The sequence below is a fragment of the Jaculus jaculus genome, chromosome 10 (genome assembly GCF_020740685.1).
Source record: "Jaculus jaculus isolate mJacJac1 chromosome 10, mJacJac1.mat.Y.cur, whole genome shotgun sequence".
NCBI classification, from domain to species: Eukaryota; Metazoa; Chordata; class Mammalia; order Rodentia; family Dipodidae; genus Jaculus; species Jaculus jaculus.
The window spans coordinates 463,074-488,553 of NC_059111.1; the positions used below are offsets into that span (position 1 = coordinate 463,074).

At 39.8% G+C, this 25,480-nt stretch overlaps 1 protein-coding gene across 6 annotated transcripts in view; it reads right to left on the minus strand.

Annotated features, from left to right (window-relative positions):
• Dmxl2 (Dmx like 2) overlaps window positions 1–25,480 on the minus strand; it is a 174,092-nt gene that overhangs the window by 98,335 nt on the left and 50,277 nt on the right. For all 6 annotated transcript variants that reach the window (XM_045160206.1, XM_045160205.1, XM_045160202.1 and 3 more), the window contains 3 exons: window positions 11,475–11,653; window positions 8,545–8,728; window positions 5,441–5,615 (listed from right to left, as the gene is read on the minus strand). In XM_045160206.1, coding sequence (XP_045016141.1) covers window positions 5,441–5,615; window positions 8,545–8,728; window positions 11,475–11,653 — 538 coding nt within the window. The remainder of the gene's footprint in view (window positions 1–5,440; window positions 5,616–8,544; window positions 8,729–11,474; window positions 11,654–25,480) is intronic.

Consider the following 25,480-nt stretch of genomic DNA (forward strand, 5'->3'; position numbering starts at 1 on the left):
TTCTCACACTCTCTATCTTTTTCTTTCTCGTTCTCAAATAAATAAATAAATAAAAAGAATGCAGCTTCTAAGTGTAGCCAAAAAAAAAAAAAATCTCCATTTAATTAATTTCAGTAAAATTTATGCTTCAGAATAGTTCAGATAAAACACAAATTAAATTAAAGTCTTTAAATCAGCCACAGTGGCACATGCCTTTAATCTCAATACTCAGGAAGTAGAGGTAGGAGGATCACCATGAGTTCAAGGCCACCTTAGGACTACAAAATAAATTCCAGGTCAGTGTGGGCTACAGCAAGAACTTACCTTGAATAACCAAAAAAAAAGTCTTTAACTGTGATCATGTTAGAAATAATTCATTCAAGAGAAATAAAATGCTTTCCTTTGCAAAAAGTTTAAAGATAAAATGTTCTAGTGGCACTATAAATATCACTTTAACATTCTAAATTGCTCTTTTTCTTAAATCCCAGATGATAGGATATGATAAAAATAAAACATGTTGCTGGGCATGATGGTGCATGCCTTTAATCCCAGCAGTCAGGAGGCAGAGGTAGGAGCATCACTGCAAGTTCGTAGCTACCCTGAGACTACACATTGAATTACAGGTCAGCCTGGGCTAGAGTGAGACCCCACCTCGAAAAACCAAAAAATAAAATAAAATAAAATGTGTCACATAAAATATGACCTGGAAAGTTAACAATCCTATAAAACATAAACATAGATGCATCTATGCAATATTTTAGATAATCTATAATTAACAATCCTATAAAACATGGTCATAGATGAACTTTTGTAGTATTTTAGATAACAATGTTTAACCCAAGTCTTATAATAGGCAAATTTTTAAACTTGAAAAACAGTACAACAGAGAAATGAAAGACTATTTTTTGAGTCCCAAAGACTTTGTTTTGGTTGGTTGATTGGTTTGTTTGTTTGTTTGTCTTTGAGGTAGGGTCTCACTCTAGCCCAGTCTAACCTGGAACTCACTCTGTACTCCCATGCTGACCTCGACTTACAGGGATCCTACCTCTGCTTCCAAAGTGCTGGGATTAAAGTTGTGTACCATCGGGCTGGAGAGATGGCTTAGCGGTTAAGCGCTTGCCTACGAAGCCTAAGGACCCTGGTTCGAGGCTCGGTTCCCCAGGTCCCACGTTAGCAAGATGCACAAGGGGGTGCACGCATCTGGAGTTCATTTGCAGAGGCTGGAAACCCTGGCGCGCCCATTCTCTCTCTCCCTCTATCTGTCTTTCTCTCTGTGTCTGTCACTCTCAAATAAATAAATAAATAATTTAAAAATAAATAAATAAAAATAAAAAATAAAAGTTCTGTACCACCACACCAGGCTCCCAGAGACTTTTGTTGACAGCTAAGGACAGGGATACTATTGAAGATTAAGAGAATTTAAAGAAAAATAACAAATGCATTTTTAATATTTTATTTATTTATTTGCAAGAAAAAGAGAGAAAAGACAGACAGAATGGGCAAACCAGGGCCTCCAGCCACTGAAAATGAACTCCAGATGCATATGCCACTTTGTGCTTCTGGCTTTGCTTTACATGGATACTGGAGAACTGAACCAGGGTCATTAAGCTTTGCAGGCAAACACCTTAACTGCTAAGCCATCTCTCCAGCCCTGACAAATCCATTTTTAATCCACATCTTAATATTAATTATATTGTATTATGTTATTTAATCCATGTTTCTTGCATATAAAAATAGTAGTATGGTTATGCCAGGTGTGGTGGCACACACCTTTAATCCCAGCACTTGGGAGGCAGAAGTAGGAGGATCACTGTGAGTTCAAGGCCACCCTGAGACTACATCGTGAATTCCAGGTCAGCCTGTGCTACAGTGAGACCCTACCTTGAAAAATAAACAAACAAAAAAGAATAATAGTATGGTTATGGAGATTAATCTCCTTTTATTAGGAAATACAATAATATTATAGAATAGAGGAAGTAAAGGGAAATAGCCCCAACAAATATACTTTCAATGGCAGCCCAAAAGTTCAGGAAGAGCCAGGCATGGTGGCACACACCTTTAATCCAAGCACTCAGGAAGCAGAGGTAGGAGGATCAGCATGAGTTCGAGGCCACCCTGAGACTACATAGTGATTTCCAGGTCAGCATGGGCTAGAGTGAGACCTTACCTTGAAAAACAACAACAACAAAACAAATTTATATATATATATATACACACACACATATATATATATATACACACATACATACATATAGAACAAAGTCATCAATATTCAGGTTTGGGGGGAGGGAAGCACAAATGAATATGTGATAAGATATTAACATGATGAACCTGTGTAAATAAGATACTCATTTAACAATTCTTTTTAAAATATTTATTTATTCATTTATTTATTTGAGGGAGAGAAAATGGGCACATCAGAGCCTCTCACCCCTACAAACAAACTCAACATATGTGCCACTTTGTGTATCTGGCTTTACAGGGGTTCCAGGGAATGGAACCCGGGCCATTTGCAAACAAGTGTCTTTTTTTTCCCTTTTGAAAAATATTTTTTTATTTATTTATTTGAGAGGAAAAGAGAGAAAGGGGCAGATATAGAGAGAAAGAGAATGAGCATGCCTGGGCCCCTTGTCACTTCAAACGAACTCTAGATGCATGTGCCACCTTGTACATTTGGCTTACGAGGGTACTAGGGAATCAAACCTGGGTCCTTAAGCTTTGCAGCAAGTGCCTTAACCACTAAACCATCTTTCCAGCCCCAAACAGGTGTCTTGAACTGCTGAGTCATCTCTTCAGCCCCTCATTATACAATTTTTTTGCTATACCCACAGGTTCAAAATTTTTCCCTAAATATGGTAAAGAGCTGGGAGTGGTGGCACACACCTTTAATCTCAGCACTCAGGCAGTTGAACTGCTGTGAGTTCAAGGCCAGCCTGAGACTAGAGTTAGTTCCAGGTCAGCCTAAGCCAGAGTGAGAGCCTACCTCAAAATATATATATCAATCAAAGAGGAAAAATCCTAACAATACAAAATTATTTGTATTTGACCATCAATTTGATCAACTTAAAAGTCAATAATACCATACCTATAAATATATGATGCCAAACATTTTTAAAATAATGTACATAAGGGATGGGAAAATGGCTCAATGGCTAAAGGCACTTGCTTGCAAAGCCTGACAGCCCTGATTCAATTCCCCAATACCCACAGAAAAACATGTAGAATGTGGTACATGCATCTGGCGTTTGTTTACAATGGTAAGAGACCCTGGTGTGCCCATACTCTCTTTTATCCCTCCCACCCTCTCTCCCTTCTTCTTTCCATCAAAAAAATAAAAAATAAAAATATTTTTAAAAATAATAATAATGAGCCAGGCATGGTGGTGCACACCTTTAATCCCAGCACTTGGGAGGATGAGGTGGGAGGATGAGGTGAGAGGATGAGGTGGGAGGATCACTGTGAGTGTGCAGCCATCCTGACAGGCAGACTGGGCTAGAGTGAGACCCTACCTCAAAATAATAATAATAATAATAATAATAATAATAATAATAATAATAATAATGAGCCAGGCATGAGGGTGCACACCTTTAATCCTAGCACTTGGGAGGCAAAGGTAAGAGGATCACTATGAGCTCAAGGCCAGTCTGGGAATACAACGTAAGTTTCAGGTCAGCATGGGCTAAAGTGAGACTCAAAAAACAATAATGATGTACACAAATTACATTGATATGGATAAAAATGGCCAAAAGTGAAGCTTAGTAAAACACTGGAGGGGCTAATGATGGCTCAGCACTTAAGGTGCTAACCTATAAAGCATAATAACCTGAGTTCAACTTCCCAGTACCCATGTAAGCCTGAAGCACAAGGTGGCTCATATATCTGGAGTTGTTTTGCAGTGGCTAGAACCCCTGATGTACCCATTCATATCCCCCCCCCACCGTGTGTGTGTATCTCTGCTTGCAAATAAATTAAATTACATATATGAAACTGGAATGTAAGGATAATAGCTATAAAACATATAGTAAATTCCAGCCCAGCTTGGGTGAGAGCAAGACCTTACCTCAAAAAAAAAAAAAAAAAATAATAATAGTAATAATAAAATCCAGTTCTCAGACTCCATTTTTATCCACACAGAAGAGAACAACCCTGTGATCTCACAGTATACCACTGTAACCCGTGTATACAGTTAAAAACCAAGCTTTACAGCACAGATGGAATTTACTGTAGACTATTACCAATTGCATTTTCTTGTTGTTTTTCCCAAGGCAGAATCTCACTCTAGCCCAAGCTGACCTAGAACTCACTCTGTATATTCCAGGCTAGCCTCGAACTCACAGTGACCCACCTACCTCGCCCTCCCAAGTGCTGGTATTAAAAGCATGCATCACCACATCTGGCACTAATTGAATTTTGAAGTCAGGTCTTCATAATAGTCAATAACTCAAGAAAGTTTCTTTTGCAAAGGTTAAAATTTGTAAAAATCTAAAACTAACAGCAGGTTGAAAACAAGTTATCATTATAAAGATATTCTTTAAAAAAAAAAAATATTCTTAGCCAGGTGTGGTGGTGCATGCAGAAGTAGGAGAAATGCCATGAGTTCAAGGCCATCCTGAGACTACATAGTGAATTCCAAGTTAGCCTAAGCTAGAGTGAGACCCTACCTTGAAAAACCAAAAAGAACACACACATATACATATATTCTTAGAATATAACTGTGATACAAGATCATGCTGACCGTGCTGGACATGGTGGCATACATCTTCATATCTTCCTGAGGCCGGATAATGAAAGACTCAAGGCTAGCCGGGGCTATAGAGAGACCTTATCTCAAAATACCAGAAAGGGCTGAGGAGATGGCTTAACAGTAAATGTGATTGCTTACAAAGCCAAAAGACCCAGGTTCAATTCCCCAGGACTCCACATAGGTCAGCTGCACAAGGTGGCACCTGCATCTGAAGCTCATTTGCAGTGGCTGGAGGCCCTGGTGTACCCATTTCATCTGTCTGTCTGTCTCTCTCTCAAATAAATAAATAAATTTTTAAAAACTGTCTTCCTATTTTAATGCAGGCTAAGCAAGTCTACAAGAATAAAAAATAAGTTATGCTAAGATACAAGAAAAACTTTGTAAAATATACTTAGATAAGGTTATAAATAACTAAACGAAGAATGGTTAAATTATTAAGGGACTAACTAACTAGGCTACCACCCTCAGGTTCAACTAAAGCTCTAACTTACTTGGAACCCTTCTTCCAAGTAATGTTCAAAATACTCATGAAAATTATAGCCTGAGAATCACACAGTCCCAGTTTAAGAAAGGGTACCTTGTATTATATTCCATTATTTTAAAAGATAGCATCAAATAATAATGAAATAAAAACCAGATTATAAAAGGAGCACTATTTTCAACTTGTATGCCTTAATTCAGTATATTTGTAAGAAATAAAATATCACTGTCTTTTACCTGTGACAGGGTTTATGCTTGCTGCAATGTGAAAATGACACAGAGCATTGGCATGGTGGGAAATATGTCTTCGAACCTCATGGGTTGCCATCTGGTCAGACATCAATTCAGTGTGAGTTACAAGTACAGAAGACCTCCTTTGTCCTTTCCTCAAATTCTTCAAATGGTGTATTGTCTAAAATACAAAAAATAATTGCCGAACCTAATTCTGGAAGACCTAATACATGTCAACCAAACAGTTCTCTGAGCATTTGTTTCCTGGAGGTTTTTTTTAAGGGTTAGTGCTCAAACCCTAGGCCTTGCATATGCTAGGTCTGCTCTCTATCACTAAGCTACACCCCTAGACTCCCAACGATCACTTGACTATTAAGGATTTAAGATTTTCCTCCCATAGAACTTAAGTCATTTTTAAAGTAAACCTTCATAATGACAGTAGAACAATTTTGGACCTGTTCTCCACAGTTCTTGTAAATTTTATATTTCAAAGCAAAAAGTGGCAGCATGCAAGTACTTACTCAGAGTATCTACAACATATGAATAAGGGCCCCTAGTTAAGATTATGAGGTCCAAAAATTGGGTGCCTGCCTTTTGTGAGTTCTGAGCAACCAAACGCAGGTACTCATGCTTGCATGGCAAGCACTTTATCTACTGAACCATCTCCCTAACCCTTATTTCTTTATTTTTCCAAGTAGGGTCTCCATCTAGCCCAGGCTGACCTGGAATTAACTATGTAGTCTCAGGGTGGCCTCAAACTCATGATGATCCTCCTACCTCTGCCTCCTGAGTGCTGGGATTAAAGGCATGCGCCACCACACCCAGCCTTTTTGCTTTTTAAGTCAAGGTCACATGTAGCCCAGGTTGGACTCCAAATTGTATGTAGCTGAGTCTGGCCTTGAACTCCTTATCTTCATACCTCCACCTCCCAAGTACAGAGATTATAGGTGTACATTGCTGCAAATGGTTTATACTATACTTTTAGAGTGGCTAAACGGAGCTGGAGAGATAGCTTAGCAGTTAAGGTGTTTGTTGGCTGGCAAAGCCAAAGGAATCAGGTTTGATTCCCCAGTACCCTTGTAAAGCAAACTGCACAAGGTGGCACACACATCTGGAGTGCATTTGCAGTGGCTAGAAGCCCTGGTGTGCCCATCCCCCTCTATCTGCCTCTTTCTCTTTCATAAATAAATAAGCAAATAAATAAATTTTAAAGTGGATAAAGTATTTCAACTATTTAGCCATGGAAACTACAAAGAAATGATATGAGTTCATTTGTTCAGACCTTTTATTTAATATTTTATTTTTATTTAATTAGTAGAGCAAGAGAAAAATTAGTATCTTACGGCCTCTATCCACTGCAAATGAAATCCAGACACTGTGCAGCTGGCTTACATGGGTTCTGGGGAATTGAACCTAGGTCCTTAGGCTTCACCTTAATCACTAAGCTGTCTCTCCAGCCCTGTTCACACCTTTTTAAAAAATTTATTTATTTATTTATTTATTTATTTATTTATTTATTTATTTGCAAGACAGACAGAGAAAGAGGTAGGCAGAAAGACAGTGAGTATAGGCATGCCAAGGCCTTCTGCCACTGCAAACAAACTCCAAATGCAGCACCACTTTGTGCATCAGGCTTTACATGGGAACTGGGGAATAGAATCAGGGCTGTCAAGCTTTGCAAGTGTTTTAACTGATGAGCCATCTCTCCAGCCCTCTCTCCTTGGTGTTTTACTTTTTGTTAAAATTTTTTTATTTATTTGCAAAGAGAGAAAGAGAGAGAATGGGCATGGTGGGGCCCCTAACCTTTGCAAATAAACTTTAGATGTATATGCCACTTTGTGCATCTGTCTTTATATGGGTACTGGAGAACTGAACCAGGGTCATTAGGCTTTGCATGCAAATGGCTTAAACACTGAGCCATCTCTCTAGGACCCCCTCCTTTGTTTTCCTGAGACAGTCTCATATATCCTATGTTGGCAGTAAACTCACTAAGCAGCCAAAATGACCTTGAATTCCTGATACTTCTGTTTCTACCTCACAAGTGCTGGGATTATAGGTATGCAACACTACACCTGATTTCTTTTCTTTTTTTTTTTTTTTTCTTCAAGGTGGGGTGTAGTTCTAGCCCAGGCAGACTTAGAATTCACTATGTTGTCTCAGGTTGGCCTCAAACTCACAGTGACCTCAGCCTCCCAAGTGCTGCTGGAATAAAGGCATGCATCACCACACCCAGCCCAATTTCTAATATCTTTTTGTTGGTGGTAGTGGTGGTTTAACTTGTTTCTTGTTTGTTTTGTAACAGGATATCACTATGTACTTCAGGATAGATAAAATTTTTAATTCTCCTGTTTTTCAGGTGCTAGAATTAAAGGTGAATACTACCATGCTCAGTTTCTTTGTCTAACACCTTAATAAGCAGTATTTTTTTCCAGGCATGGTGGTACAAGACTTGTCTAACACCTTAATAAGCAGTATTTTGTTCCGGGCATGGTGGTACAAGACTTTAATCCCAGCACTAGGAAGGCAGAGGTAGGAGGATCACCGTGAGTTCAAGGCCACCCTGAGACTCCATAGTGAATTCCAGGTCAGCCTGGGCTAGAGTGAGACCCTACCTTGAAAAACCAAAAACAAAACAAAGCAAAACAAAAAGCAGTGCTTTTATTCATAAGGAACAAAATGGAACAAAAACAAAAGACATTTGATTATAACTAATTCCAAGGAACTTTATACATTTTTACTACTTAAAGCTGGTTACTCCTATAGATTTTGACACCTGAATGGAAATGAAAAATTAAACTTTTATTGCTTATCTAGATTATATGCCTAAACTCATTACTGTTTATATTTAGCTTTATAGTGGCATAAATAATTAATCTTACAAGGATAAAACAAGTGAGAATTTATTGCTACTAATTCCATCATTGTTATGCACCTGTGTACCATCTGCATCTTAGTTTTTGAATCTGCAGCAGAAGAACACCTTCAGAACTCATTTACTACCTCATATAACATACTACCTCAAGAGTGCGCTGGGTCCTGTCCTTGCGCCTTCCAGTTTGAGAGACACTGAACACCTCAGAACTCATTTACTACCTTATATAACATACTACCTCAAGAGCGTGCTGGGTCCTGTCCTTGTGCCTTCCAGTTTCAAAGACATTGCTGGCGATGCTGGAGGTAGTAGTCTCACAAATTTGCTCACCCAAAAGACAGTCTTCAGGTAATAAGGTTTCTGCCCAGAGCCGGCACACACCATCATGGCATGAAGTTAGTAACACATTACAAACAGAGCCCCTAATACACAGAGAAATAACTGTTATAAACAGTGATGTCACAAATTAAACTAAGGCTATAAATATTTGGCTCTTCATCTTTAACGACGACATAGGTATAAAACATGAAATGAAAAAAGTAATCAAGGGGCTTCAAAACATACATAACATCACTGATATTGGAATACCTTGGAAACAGTCTTACAAAGATCGTAAGAATTAAGCCTGATTATATACATACTGCTTAAAAACGGGTTTACGGGGTAGTTCTAACATTTTGTGTCGTCATTTTTTTTTTAATTTTTTTTTAATGTTTTTTATTTATTTGAGAGCGACAGACACAGAGAGAAAGACAGATAGAGGGAGAGAGAGGGAATGGGCGCGCCAGGGCTTCCAGCCACTGCAAACGAACTCCAGACGCGTGCGCCCCCTTGTGCATCTGGCTAACGTGGGACCTGGAGAACCGAGCCTCGAACCGGGGTCCTTAGGCTTCACAGGCAAGCGCTTAACCGCTAAGCCATCTCCCCAGCCCATCATTTTTATAAACCAAACAGTTACAAATAGGTAAACTAATAAGCATTTTTATAATAAAAACTATAAGAATACCATTAGAAACTACAAGTCCATTTCCATTAAGTTAAAATAAGTGAAAATGTCAAAACATCAAGCAGCTAAAGTAGTTTAACCACTTGTTATAAAAGAACAAAAAAATTGTGTGTGTGTATGTATATGTGTGTTTTAATGAGATTTGAACCTAGAGCTTTATGCATGACAGGCAAGCATACAACCAACTACACCATATCCAACCCCCCCCGCCACAAAAAACCACTTTTCTATTTTAAAAAAAGCACTTTAAAAAATGCTTATAGATAATGTGATAATTTTTAAGTATTTTTCAATTATCTTCAATAGATGTAAACAACTGAGGCAGAAAAACCTTTTTTAAAGATACATGTAAGCTGGTTTACTAATTATTTTATACTTGATCTCAGTCAAAGGCTGAGAAGCAATAACTAATTACTTTATAACCACAATAAACTTGTACAAAGGATTCCCTGTTTAAAAAAAAAAAAAAAAGACGTTCAAAACAAGGCATCCCCTTAGCAAGGCTGAACGTTTCAGCCTCTTGCATTTGGAGTTTAGGCTCTAGTCCTCCTTTTAAAATGGACCAGAATAAATCTACTTGAATTCCAAAAAAAAGTATGAATTTCCAATGTTATCTACATAATGTGTCTTGTTTCCTATCAGGTGTAAGCTGCTCTCAAATTTACTTAGCAGGTAAATAACCCTTTCTAATCAAGAATTCAAGTATCCAAAGCTTTCTGAAATCCATATATCCAATAAAATTAATCACTTGTATGTGGTATTTTATACTCTATTTTATTTAACCTTACAAATATACCTTTAAGAGATGTAACAATGAGGGGAAACATAGTTGACCTCCAAATATAGGAGCTCTACATCTGTGGATTCAATCAACTGCATATTGAAAATAAGGAAACAATGCATCTATACTAAGTATTTTCAGATTTTTATCTTGACATTATTCTCTAATCAATAAAGTATAACTATTTACATACCATCTATGTTGTGGTAGATATTTTAAGTAGCCTAGAGATTATAATACATGGGAAGATGTATATGGGTCAGATGTAAATATAAAGACTTGAGAAACTACAGATTTTAATATCTGTGAGGAGTCCTAGGATCAATCTTCCATGGGCCCTGAGGAATTACTATAATTCTTTAAAACTGCTTAGAAGCCAGGTGTAGTAATATGCACCTGTAGTTCTAGCACTTGGTAAAAACAGGGTACCACAAATATTATGGAAAATAAACTGAAAAGTTTGGTGGATGGCCAATAAAAAATCTTTTTAGAAATCCTTTGAAATGGATCTGTTGACAGCCTTAAGATTTAAAAAGTTCAACCTAGCCACTTTATTCACTCTATATTCTTGAGTATTTTTACTTACTTGTTTGCAAACAGAGACAGAATGAGAATGTGTGCACCAAGGCCCAGTGCCACTGCAAATGAGCCACTTTGTGCATCTGGCTTTATTGTGGTACTTGGGAAATTGAACTCAGGCCATCAGGCTGTGCAAGCAAGCAAGTGCCTTTAACCAATGAGCCATCTCCCCAGCCCTGCATTATATTCTTTATTATTCTGTACATTATTAGTTATGTGCTATGGGTTTTTGTTGTTGTTTTGTTTTATTTTGTTTTGATTTCCAAGGTAGGGTCTCACTCTAGCCCAGGCAGACCTGGAATTCACTTTATAGTCTCAGGGTGCCCTTGAACTTATGGAGATCCTCCTACCTCTGCTGGGAACTGAAATTAAAGGCATTGGCCACAGAACCTAGCTTTGCACCATGTTTTATTTGCCCTCAATGGGTGCTCCCCATTTATTTGCGAACACTACCCTTTCTAGAATCTTTTAATATTGCAGCTACTACTCACACTACTGGGCAACAATGTTGTGTGGGCAAATATCATGTGCTGCGACCTATATTAAGTAAGGATGTCATACACTTTGACACACTATCACTACCCTCGTCCTAGAGACAGAAAAAAAACAAAACACACGAGCTTAAGAAATTTAGTTCTAAACTTACTATGCTAGTAACAACTGCAAGACTTAAATTCAGACAGCTTCATTCCAGACTATTCTGTTAATCACTACCTATCAGTACAGTAGAAACATTCTAAGTTGCATTAATTTTATAAACATATACGAAGGCAAACTAAAGTTCTATGATACATTTTCTAACCTGGGCATATACTTGCTAGTTTTACGCCAGGAAAACCCTGTCACTGCTCGGGGATGTGCTAAGTAAACAAAGGAGAACTGAGTAGATGCCTGTATCCTTTTTACTTCATGAGGATCTTGAGGAATAATTGAAGACTTCCAACCAGTCATAGGATACCACACTTTCAGAAGACAATCATCCTACAAAAGATAGATATCAATATAAATTTAACTTGAAAATACATAATTCAAAATTTAAATAGTCTTAAGCTTTGAAACTTTATATATATGTACACATATATATCTCCACTGTGTAATCTGTACATAGTACAAAACAAAAACTAGAATATACTACTTTAAGTAATACTATGATTGAAAAAATAAATGGACAGGCTGAAGAGATGGTTCAGTGGTTAAAAGTACTTGCTTGCAAAGCTTACAGCTTGGGTTCCATTCCTCAGTACCCACATAAAGCCAGATGCACAAAGTGGCACATGCATCTGGAGTTTGCAGTGGCAAGAAGCCCTGGTGTACCCTTTCTCTCTCTACTTCTCTCTCTTCCTCCTTGCAAATAATAATTTTTTTAAAAAATAGACAATCTATATGCTCCTATTTTTCAAATGGTCCCTATATGCTATTTCCTTCATTTAAAGAACTGCACATAATTCAAAAGAAAAGACTATGATACTAGCTTCTAGAATAAGAAGGAATAAGATACAATGTTATCTAACTTTTTCTTTTTAAAAAAATATGGACTTTGCAGGTACTATGTTATCCATCACTGTCATTACCCTTTTATTTTAGATTCCTGTAAGGGTGAAACTCATCTCTTAAATGCCAATTATTTTCTGCTCTAAATCAAGAATCAATATACTTTTTCTATAAAGGACCAAGTAAATAATAAACACACCAGTATGTGACACAGATTTTTTGTTATTCTCTCTTACATCCTGTTCTTTCAAGCCTTGAAAACCGTAAAACAAAAACAAAAAAAAAAAAAAAAAAAACTAATTTTTTTTGAAGCGAGCTCAACAGATTGGTCTTTTTTTGTAAATGCAAGAGAGAGCCAGAGCAAGAAAGAGAGAGAGAGAGAAAGAAATAGAATTGGCACACCAAGGCCTCCAGCCATTATAATCAAATTCCAGATGAGTGTGCCACCTTGTGTGCATGTACAACCTTGCGCATCTGCATTAACTTGGCTTATGTGGGACCTGAGAGTTGAATATGGGTCTTTAGTCTTCTCAGGCAAGTACCTTAACCACTAAGCCATCTCTCCAGCCCCAATAAATTATTTTTAATTTATTTTTTGTTGACAACTTCCATAATTATACTTCCCTCCCTCTCCCCATTTTCCCCCTTGAAACTCCACTCTCCATCACACTCTTCCCCCACTCTCAAACAGTCTCTCTTTTATTTTGATGTCATCATCTTTTCCTCCTATTATGATGGTCTTGTGTAGGTAGTGTCAGGCACTGTGTTATGGATATCCAGGCTATTTTGTGTCTGGAGGAACATGCTATAATGAGTTCTACCCATCCTTTGGCTCTTATATCCCAATAATTTTTTAATAATAGTACTGGAGTTATAGCTCAGTGGGTAGGAGGCCTGCCTCACAAGCACAAAGCCTTGATTTCCATCCCCAGCACTGCATAAGCTGGCATGATGATACATGCTTGAAATCGCAGCACTAGGGAGATGTAGGTTTGGGTTAGGGTTAGTTCAGGGTCATCCTTACCTATACAGTAAGTTCAAGGACAGTCTGGTATACATGAAACCCCATCTCAAAACAGTAGCTGAGCATGGTGTTGCACACCTTTAATCCCAGTACTCAAGAGGCAGAGGTAGGAGGATCGCCATGAGTTCAAGGCTACCCTGTGAATTCCAGGTCAGCCTGGGCCAGAGTAAGACCCTACCTAGAAAAAAAAAAATAGAAAAAGCACATCTTTACCACATGAGCAAATACACAAATACTAATTCCTACTGTAAGTGATGAAAAAGCATTTAGCTAACTGTTAGGAAACACTTAGTTCCTACTTAAAATATTCACAGGTATAGCAACAAGCACTGACTTTATCATTGCACTTGGTTCTGAAAATTTTGTTAAGGACCTAAATAATCTTACCTTCTTTGGCAGAACAGTCTAGTTTATATACTTATTCCTCAATAATGAAAAGTATAACAAGAAAAATAAATGCCATGACTCATGAAAAAAATATGGATCACTTAGAAACACTGATATTAGGGCTGGAAAGATGACTTAGTTAAGGCACTTACCTACAGAGCCAAAGGAGCCAGGCTTGATTCCCCAGGACCCACATAAGCCAGATGCACAAGGTGGTGCCTGCATCTGGAGTCTGTTTGCAGTGGCTAGAGGCCCTGGTACACCCATATTATCCCTCCCTCCCTCCCTCCCTCTCCCTCTCCCTCCCTCTCCCTCTCCCTCTCCCTCCCTCCTCTCTCCCTCCCTCCCTCCCTCTCTTTCCCTCCCTCCCTCCCTCTCTTCTCCCCCCCTTTCTCTCTCTCAAAGAAATAAATAAAATTTAAAATTTAAAAAAAGAAATTCTGAGATTGTTTATTCTGGAAAAGTAAGGATAGGTCCAAATATTTTCATCTAAACTACGCCAGCACTTCTGGTTTGTTATCCTAGTACTCAGTTTTATATGCATGATGAGATATATGCTTCCACTAGATAACTATCACTTAAGATATTTGGGGCCTGTATTTTGGCCCACACCTTTAATTCCAGCACTTTGGAGGCCCAGGTAAGAGGATCACAATGAGTTTGAGGCCATCCTGAAACTACAATAAATTACAGATCAACCTGGGCTACAGTGAGACCCTACCTTGAAAAAAAAAAAAAAAAAAAGAACTCAATACTCCTGCTGCTGGTGTGGGGCTGCCAGAACCCTGTGTGCATGCAGAGGGAGCAAGCTTTTTATTTGTTTGTTTGTTTGTTTAGTTTTTTGAGGTAGGGCCTCACTTGAGCCCAGACTGATCTGGAATTCACAATGTAGTCTCAAGGTGGCCTCAAACTAAAAGCAATCCTCTTACCTCTGCCTCCTCTAAGTGCTGGGATTAAAGGTATATGCCACCACACCCCACAAGGGAATAGGCCTTTTGCTCCTGACTCCCTGTGTCCTGGTTTCCCAACTCCTTGTTCCCCTGGATTGCAGACTAAAGGATACAACTCTAAACAGGAGTGTGTAGGGACTGTCTGGTAAGAAAAGCCCTGGAGAGGGTGGGGTGAAGCCTAACCCTAAAACATTTGGCTCTGGCTTAAAACTTCCAGTACCAGAAATTGGTTACAATCGACCTTGGGCTGTTGATTCAAGAGACCTATGAGGTCCCCAAAACAAGACATGCTTCTGTCAAAACACTTGACCACCTGCCTAAGGTAAAAGGTAAAACCCTATTGCTAAGGACACCACATGTTGCCAACACAGAACATCGAGAGACCCAGCTAGAATCTGGAAGGAAGCCAGTTCCTAGATAGTCTGCCCAATATAATGTTGGAACGTGCTACATGAGCAGCTGGGGAAAACTGGCCAACAATCTTGTGTGCTAACAGGGGATACTGCTATACAAAAGCAACTAGCCTGACAAGACAGACATACTTGTGCAATAGTGGCACCCAGCCTAGGTGGGTAACCAATAACTCTCTGGCTAAGAAATCCACTCAGTGGAAAGAAACCTTTAGCTGGAACAGGGAACAGCATCAGAATCCTATGGAGACCAAAACCATGGGCTCCAACAAGAAGCTCCTACTAGTCTTTAGCCAAAAGAGAGGCTACATCCATTGAAATCTCACTTAAGAGCTGGATAGATGGCTTAGCAGCTAAAGCACTTGCCTGCGAAGGCTAAGGACCCATGTTCAACTCTCCAGATCCCATGTAAGCCAAACACACAAAGATGAAGTAAGCGCAAGGTCACACACACTCACTAGGTGGCAAAAGCATCTGGAGTTTGATGGCAGTAGCTGAGGCCTGGGTGCGCCAATTCTCTTTCTCTCTCTCTCACTCTTGCTCTCACTCTCTCTAAAACAATAAAAATAAAAATAAATTTTTAAACTGGGAATGGTGGTGCACACCTTTAATCCCAGTACTTGGGAGGCAGAGGTAGGAGGATCACCATGAGTTCGAGGTCACCCTGAACTACATACAGAATTCCAGGTTAGCCTGAGCTAAAGTGAGACCCTATCTCATAAAACCAAAATAAATAAATAAATAAAATTTTAAAATCTCAATTAATAATGCTTATCCCAGGATGGGGAGATGGCTTAACAGTTAAGGTGCTTGCCTGCAAAGCCAAAGGATCACAGTTCGATTCTCCAGGACCTATGTAAGCCATATGCAGAAGGGGGAGCATGCATCTGCAGTTCATCTGCAGTGGCTGGAGGCCCTGGTGTGTCCATTCTTTCTCTTTTCTCTTTTTCTCTCCATCTCTCCCTCTCACCCATGTAAGCCATATGCAGAAGGGGGCACATGCATCTGGAGTTCATCTGCAGTGGCTGGAGGCCCTGGTGTGTCCATTCTTTCTTTCTTTCTCTCGCTCTCTCTCTCTCTCTCCCCCCCTCACTCCCTCCCTCCCTCTTTCTCTCTTTCAAATAAATAAAATATATTTTAAAAATTAAAAAAAAAATAATGCTTATCCCATTGAACCTATACCGACCTCAGTCTCCTTTGGAGAGTCTGTTTTTCTTTTTCAGAAAGCAGCTATAACAGAGGCAATAAACCACCTCTTGAACATCAGTAGGGCCCCAGGCAAAACCACAGAGGAATTGGAGAGATGAGCAAGAATACTGTTTCAATAGTGAACCTGTCAACCAGCATTACGGTCATGGAGACAGACACTGAGGATACTCAAACACACCAAAACAGAAATTCAGAACCCGCTGACAGCACAACACTAAAGTAGACTTAAAACACACCTGCCACAGCTCAGTGAATTTTGCAGTACAAGGGGTGGAAAGATTTTAACAGCCACAGAGTAGAAGGGAATGTCCAGAGGCACTGCTTTAGGTCTAATTTAGATTTTGTTGGTTTCACAATGAGAAATTTCTAAGAGTAGAGATAAGAAGATGCTATGGTTTTTATAAACAATATTTTATTTTTTTTTTATTTTTTTTTTGCTTTTTCGAGGTAGGGTCTCACTCTGGTCCAGGCTGACCTGGAATTAACTATGTAGTCTCAGGGTGGCCTTGAACTCATGGCGATCCTCCTACCTCTGCCTCCCGAGTGCTGGGATTAAAGGCATGCGCCACCATGCCTGGCTATTTTATTCTTTTTAAATGCTCTGATTTATATTGAGAAATCATTACTGTATGCCTGTCTGTGAAACCTAAAGGAGGAAATACTTCCATGTGTTATAATCAAGGAACATTCTGAAATGTTCTTTAAAAGCAAATATGACTTGCTGCAAAAAAAAGATATTTCAACCATATAGTAAAAATCTTTTTGTTTTTGCATATGTGTCTGTAGTATTCATAGTTGTGTTTACACATGTGTATGTGTACATGTGTGCATGTGAATGTGGAGGCCATAGGTAGATATCAGGTATCTCCTTCTATCACTCTCCACTGATTTACTGAGATAGGGGTCTCTCACTGAACCTAGAAGTCATAGATTCAGCTTTACTAGCTAACTAATGAGCCCCTGGGATCCTCTTTTCTCCACCTTCTGAGTAATGGAATGTTACATGAGTTCTGATGATCTGAACTCATATACTTACATTTGCATAGCAAGTATTTTATTAACTGAGTCATATTCCCAAATCAGTAAATCTTTTTGTTTTGTTTAGAGGTAGGGTCTTACTCTAGCTCAGGCTAACTTGAAACGCACTCTAGTTTCGGGCTGACCTTAGACTCACAGCAATCCTACCTCTACCTCCAGAGTGCTGGAATTACGCCTGACCCAGTAAATCTTTTTTTGTTTTGTTTTGTTTTCCGAGGCAGGGTCTCACTCTAGCTCAGGCTGACCTGGAATTAGTCTCAGGGTGGCCTCAAACTCATAATGATCCTGCTACCTCTGCATCCCGAGTGCTGAGATTAAAGGTGTGCACCACCATGCCCAGCGTCTGGTTCAGTAAATCATTTTTATTGGTATATATTCATTGTACATAGTACTGACTTTCATAAGGACACATTTTTGTTTTTTGTTTTTTGAGGTAGGGTTTTACTGTAGCCCAGGCTGACCTGGAATTCACTATGTAGTCTTAAGAGTGGCCTGGAACTCACAGTGATCCTTCTACCTCACCCTCCTCAGTGCTGAGATTAAAGGTGTGTGCCACCACACCCAACTGAAGCATATATTTAACACTATGTAAATTATACTCCAATAAAGTTAAATTTGGGCCTGGAGAGAAGGCTTCAAAGCTAAAGGACCCAGGTTCAATACCCCAAGACCCACATAAGCCAGATGCACAAGGTGGCACATGAGTCTAGAGTTCATTTGCAGTGGCTAGAGGTCTTGACATATCCATTCTCTCTATTTGCCCCTCTCTCTCTCCCACCACAAGTAAATAAATAAATAAAATTTATTCATTTGCAAGGAGATAATGAATGGGTGTGCCAAAGGCCTTATGACACTGCAAACAAACTCCAGACACATGTGTCACTTTGTGTATCTGGCTTTGCATGGGTATTGGAAAATTGAATCCAGCTATCAGGTTTAGTAGGCAAGTACCTTAACCACTGACCAATCTCTCCATCCCTTAATAAAGTTAATTTTAAAAAGTAAATATAGGACTGGAGAGATGGCTTAGCAGGTAAGGAGCTTGCCTACAAAGCCTAAGGACCCATGTAAGATCCCACATAAGCCAGACGCACAAAGGTGAGGTGAGCACAAGGCTGCACATTCCCACTAGGTGGCGCAAGCATCTAGAGTTTGACTGTAGTGGCTGAGGTCCTGGTGGCCCAGTTCTCTCCCCCTCCCCCCCACACACACACACTAAAAACCATGGGGGAATCATGGCCAGGCATAGTGGCACACACCTTTAGTCCTGCACTGAGACTGCACAATGAATTCCAGGTCATCCTGGGCTACAGCAAGACCCACCTTGAAACCGGACACCCCAAAAACAGGGAAAAAAATGAGATTTATATACAAAGAGATTCTTTTTGTTTTATTTTGTTTTACGAGGTAGGGTCTTGCTCTAGCCCAGGCTGACTTGGAATTCACTATGTAGTCTCAGGGTGGCCTTGAACTCACAGCCATCTTCTTACCTCTGCCTCCCAAGTGCTGGGATTAAAGGTGTGCACCACCATGCCTGGCTTAAAGACATTCCTTTTTTTTTTTTTTTAATTTAACTTATTGGTTTTCTTTTCAGCAAATACAGGCAGTTTGGTACCATTGTTTAGGTTCATCCATGATCTACCCCCTCCCAATGGACCCTCCTTGTTGATGTAAATGGGTCGTGCATTGTGGAGTTAGTCCACAGTTATTGGTACAATAAATGAAAGACATTCCTTTTAACAATAGGAAGAAAAAGAAAAAAGAAAAAGAAAACCAGACTAGGCTATTAGTTAAAGGTGCTTGATTGCAGAGCCTGATGGTCTGGGTTCAATCTCCCAGTACCCATGTAAAGCCAGATGCCCAAACTGGCACATGTGTCTGGAGTTCATTTGCAGTGGCAAGAGGCCCTAGTATGCTCATTCCCCATACCTGTTCTCTCTTCCCTATCAAAATTTTAAAGGGACTGGAGAGATGGCTTAGCAGTTAAGGCACTTGCCTGCAAAGCCAAAGGACAGAGGTTCAAAATTTCCCAGAACCCACATAAGCCAGATGCACAAAGTAATGCATGTATCTGGAATTTGTTTGCACTGGCCAGAGGCCCTGGCACACCCATTCTCTCTCTCTCCCTCTCTAATAATAAATAAATAAATATAAAACATTTATTAAAAAAATTTTTTTTTGGTTTTTCTAGGTAGGGTCTCACTCTAATTCAGGCTGACCTGGAATTCACTCTGTAGTCTCAGGGTGGCCTTGAACTCATAGTGATACTCCTACCTCTGCCTCCCAAGTGCTGGGATTAAAGGTGTGCGCCACCACACCCGGCTCTAAAACAAAATATTTTTTAAAAAGAGAACCACTTTATATTCACCAAGTTGTCTGGAGCTGGGGTTATAAGCACAATGGTAGAATACCTAGCATGCATGAGGTCCTAGGTTCCATCCCTAACATCACACACCAAAAAATTGTATGGTGCAGCTAAATTAAATTATAGTACATTTATTCACATAATGGAAAGTTATGTCACCTTTATAAAGATTATAAAGCCAAGCATATGTGTGTGTGTGTGTGTGTATTTTTATATATATATAGAAAATCCAAGAATTTTGGGAGGCTGCAACAGGAGGATCATAAGTTTAAAACCAGTCTGGGCTACATAATGAGACTCTATCTCAAAAAAGAGAAAATGTAATCAAGTGTGTTATGGGTAAAAGTGTCTCCTTAATAAGGAAGGCTTTATTTTAAGCTCAAGATAAAAACTTCAACTAGCCTGAAGTCCAAGAAAAAATTAATTTACAACTTTTGTGAGAAATATATCTTCAGTAAAAGTACTCAACAAGTATGTAATATCCAAAATCCTAAAAGTAATTGCATATAAATCTCATTACATCTAAACTGCAATCCTGTCACATACAGCAGAGGCGGTTGAAAAGGTCTTCCAGTGGGAGATCCACACAGTGGCCATCTGTTTTCTCAAATCCTACCAACTTGGCTGTATAAAAAGAAGGCCAACATATGGGAGTATGGGAACAAAAACTGTCTAGCATTCCCAAGTTAGTATCTGTTCTTTTTGACATGAGAATCTTAATTAGATGTGGGTACCCTTTCGAAACATTAGGAAATAAGCTTCTCAAGACACATTTGCTTAACCCTTAAAAGACTCTTATCAATGAAATATTCCTAGCTTTCCATAGTTACAAAGTTAACAAAACAGCTCTTAGAAGTAATACAAGAATCTTGGGATCCTAAGACTACACAGTGAATTATCTAGGTCAGCCTGGGCTAGAGTGAGACCCTACCTTGAAAGCTCCCCCACCCCAACCCAAAAAAAAGAATCTTAGGAGGGCTGGGGAGATAGCTTAGCCATTAAAACACTTGCTTGAAAAGGGTGCTAGTCCAGGTTTCACTCTTCAGCACCCACATACAGCCAGATGCACAAAGTAGTGCATGTATCTGGACTATGTAGCAATGAGAAATCCTGGTGACAGATCTTGATATATCCCTCTCTGTGTCTCTCTCTCTCCTCATACATAAATAAATAAGAATATTAGAAAAATATGACTAGAGGAATGTACCTGTAATGTCATCACTCATTTCCTTTTTTTTTTTTTTTTTTTTTTTTAAGGTCCGGTTACACTCTAGCCCAGGCTGATCTGGAATTCACTATGTAGTCTCAGGGTGGCCTCAAACTCACAGAGATTCTCCTACCTCTGCCTCTTGAATGCTGGGATTAAAGGCATGCACCACCACACCCAGCTTCATTGCTCATTTCTATCTGAAGTATAAAGACATCTTTCAGATTCACTAAAATTAAGAATTCAAATAGATGATGTTCATATAATCTGATTCTCATATGAGTCTTTAATGTATTTTTGAATATTTTTATTTATTTATTTGCAAGCAGCCGGGCATGGTGGCACACACCTTTAATTCCAGTACTCGAGAGGCAGAGGTAGGAGGATCATCATAAATTTGAGACTACATAGTGAATTCCATGTCAGCCTGGGCTAGAATGAGACCCTACCTCAAAAAAAAAAAAAAAAAAAAACAGGGCTAGAGAGATGGCTTAGTGATTAAGGCGCGTGCCTGAGAAGCCTAAGGACCCAGGTTCGATTCTTCATGTCCCATGTAAACACATACATGGTGGCACATGCATCCAGAGTTCATTTGCAGTGGCAGGAGGCCCTGGCATGCCCATTCTCATATTCTCTCTCCCTCTCTCTCTTTCTCTCTCTCTCTCTTTCCCCTTTCTCTGTATCAAATAAAAATAAATCTCTAAAAAAATTATTTGCAAGCAAAGAGAGATAGAAGAGAAACAGGGAAAATGGGTGCACCAGTACCTCCAGCTGCTACAAATGAACTTGAGATGCATGAGCTACTTTGTGCATCTGGTTTTACATGGGAAATGGGGAAACCTGAGTCAATAGGCTTTGCAGGCAAGTGCCTTAACTGCTGAGGCATCTCTCCAGCCAGTCTTCAATAATTTTTAAAGTGCCAAGCAATCCAGGCCAGGTGGTACAGGCCTGTCATTCCAGATACAGGGGATGATGAGGTAGGAAGAACACAAGTTGAAAACTAGCACTTCACAATCAGTGAGACCCTGTCTCAAAACAATAAATATTTTAAAAGTGGGGGAGGGGTGTGGACTGGAGATATAGCTCAGTGGTACAGCACTTACCTAGCACGTTCAATCCTCAGTACCACAAAAAGTAAAAAGTGCCAATGACTCTCTAAAGAATATATACCTGAGCCAGGCATAGACCTGATTTTCCAGTACTTGAGAGGTAGAGGTAGAAGGGTCAGAAGTTCAAGATCACCCTCGGGGACACAGTGAATTAGAGGCTAATCTAAACCTGTCTAAAAAATAAAAACAGTGGGCTGGCGAGATGGCTTAGCGGTTAAGCGCTAGCCTGCAAAGCCTACAGACCCAGGTTTGAGGTTTGATTCCCCAGGACCCACATAAACCAGACGCACAAGGTGGCACTTGCATCTGGAGTTCATTTGCAGTAGCTGGAGGCCCTGGCATGCTCATTCTCTCTCTCTGCCTGCCTTTCTCTCTGTGTTGCTCTCAAATAAATAAAAATAATAATAAAATAAAATAAAAACAGGGGCTGGGTGTGGTGGCACACGTCTTTAATCCCAGCACTCAGGAGGCAGAGGTAGGAGGACTGCCATGAGTTCAAGGCCACCCTGAGACTACACAGTGAATTCCAGGACAGCCTGGGCTAGAGTGAGAGCCTACCTTAGGAGAAGGGGGGGAACAGGGGCTAGAGAGATGGCTTAGTGGTTAAGGGACTTGCCCGCGAAGCCTAAGGACCCATGTTCAACTCTCCAGGTCCCACATAAGCCAGACACAAGGTGACACAAGTGTGCAAGGTCACACATGCACACTAGGTGGCACACACATCCCATCACTCAGAAGTCAGAAGGCAGGGATAAAAGGATTGCTATTGAGTTTGAGGTCAGCCTGGGACTACACAGTTGAGTTCCAGGTCAGCTAGAAGCAAGATCCTATCTAAAAAGAGAGAGAGAAGTTATGCAATTTATATTAATATACTATTGTATTCTGTATGTGTGCACATGTACATGCATGCATACTCACATATACATGTTGCTAGAGATGGAACTCAGACCCTTGATCATGCTATGGTAAGTATTCATGACACCCTTAGCCCAAATATACTATTGTTTTTGGGGGGTGGTTTTTGAGGTAGGGTCTCACTCTAGCTCAGACTGACCTGGAATTCACTCTGTATTCTCAGGGTGGCCTCAAAGTCATGGTGATCCTCCTACCTCTGCCTCATGAGTGCTGAGATTAAAAGTGTGCTCCACCATGCCAGGCTCAAATATACTATTCTTAATTATTTATTTATTTATTTGACAGCAACAGACACAGAGAGAAAGACAGATAGAGGGAGAGAGAGAGAGAATGGGCGTGCCAGGGCTTCCAGCCTCTGCAAACGAACTCCAGACGCGTGCGCCCCCTTGTGCATCTGGCTAACGTGGGACCTGGGGAACCGAGCCTCAAACTGGGGTCCTTAGGCTTCATAGGCAAGCGCTTAACTGCTAAGCCATCTCTTCAGCCCAAATACACTATTCTTAATTCAATCCAGCCACATATCTTTTAGTATTTCAGAAGAACCAATTATTATACTACATTTTGTCATTTTTCATATGCAGACCTGTTAAGGAAACAAGTTTCACCCAAAGCAAATTCTATGGCATTCACACCATACCAGTCTTAAAATCAATCTGCAACATATAAATGGGTAATGACGTCCCTGCACAACTACAGAATAGTTACAAGATTCAGTCAAGGAGCAAACATTTATTGAATGCATATATGTGTGAGCTGCTGGGGATATAGTTAGGGCAGGGAAAAGACAGAAACAATAATATTAGTTTTTCCTTTTTGCTTTTTTGAGGCAGGATCTCAGTCTATCCTGTGCTGATCCACAGCTCACTCTGTGGCCCAGGCTGGCCGCAAATTCATGTTGATCATACCTCAGCCTCACAAATGCTACAGGTATAGGGATGAGCCACCCCACCTGACTAGCAACACATATTTTAACCAGGGATTTTTTTAACCATTTCATAGAAGGGAAGACAGCATTAAGTAAGGAAACAAAACAGTTTTAATTATAGCTGTGACAAATGCTACAAGTAAGCAGAAAGCACTGAGAAAGTCTTCAGTTGTGAAACCCGACCTTGTGTGTGAGGTCAGGAAGCCATAAGGAAGTGACATGTACATTGAAAGTGGAAGGGGCTGTTGATGGCCAGGCACAAAATAGGGAAGGATAAGTATTCTCTACCCAGTGTACAAAACAGAGAAAGTTCTGACAGCAATAGCATGCTTGGCATTTTCAAGGCTCTGAAAGGACATCAGTGTGACAAGTGTCCTGGTGAGAATGAGAATGAAGAGGTACACAGGACAGATGATACAGCAGAGTTCCACACAGTCACTAGACTTTGCAATCTTCACCTCATGAGCAATCAGAGCCACTAAAAGGTATAAAGCAAGAGAGAGTACTGCATATATTTGATTGGCTTGTAGTAGAACACTGCATTTAGGAGATGGCTTCAGAAGTCCATTTAAGAGAGTACTTCAAGCATCCAGAGTCAAGAAAGTGCTAACCTGAGTAGTGCAGGCAAAGGGTCAGAGAAGTTGACTTACTTTCTGGCACCTTCCAAAATGATAATTACAATTCTATAGTTCTCAGAGTTTCCTCAAGTTTAAATATTAACTGTATTGTGCAGTTTGGTCTACAATGTCTATATACACTCAAACGGCTCTACCATGTGTTCCAGATCATCTGACAGAATTGACTATTCCCTCTTTCTTGACACATCTCTAAAATCGCATTCTAGTTTTCACTCCTGTTATGGTCACTCCTTATCTTTTTTGGCTCTTTTTTCAAGTCAGGATCTCACTCCAGCCCAGGCTGATCTGGAACTCACTCTGTAGTCCCATGCTGGCCTAAAACTTATAGTGATGCTCTTCCCTCTGTCTCCCAAGTACTGGGATTATAGGTGTGCGCCACCAGACCTAGAGTTCGCTATGTAGGCTCAGGGTGGCCTTGAACTCACAGAAATCCTCCTACCTCTGTCTCTCAGAGTGCTGGGATTAAAGACGTACACCATCACACCAAGCCTATTCCTACTTCTTAATGATCAAGGGTCCTGGATTTGATCCTGAGTAATATTCTCTTCTCCACTATACATTTTTCTCCCTAGTTAATTTCATCTACACCATACCTTTAAACATTCTAGCTAATGAGTTCAAATACTACATTTCTATTCTTTAACACCTGACTCCTATCCTATTTGACATCTAGGTGCATCTCAAACTTTGGTCCAACTATTTCATTCCAGATTTCCATTGATCTGCAATTCACCTTACTAATTCTTTCAGAGCATTTACACCTGGTGTTATCCTAGCCCAAAATACTTTGTCTCCCTGAGCTTTCATACAGTTGTCTCCATGTTATTCAATTTTCAATTTAAAGTTACCTCTCCAAAAAAACTTTCTCCAAAGACAACCCATTGTAATAGACACTCAATCCTGTCATTGTATCACTCTGTTTTAGTTCCCTGGATAGTACTTTTTAATACTTGATGTTTTTTCTTTCTGTCTTCCTAACTAGCTGGCAAACTTCATGAAGTCAAGAACCTTATCTATTGTCTTCATCATGAAACCGCCACCACATAGAACAGCTCAAGGGATGTGGTAATACTCAAACAAATATTTTCTAGGTATATAAATGAAATTTGTGACTGGAGAGATGGACCATCAGTTAAAGAT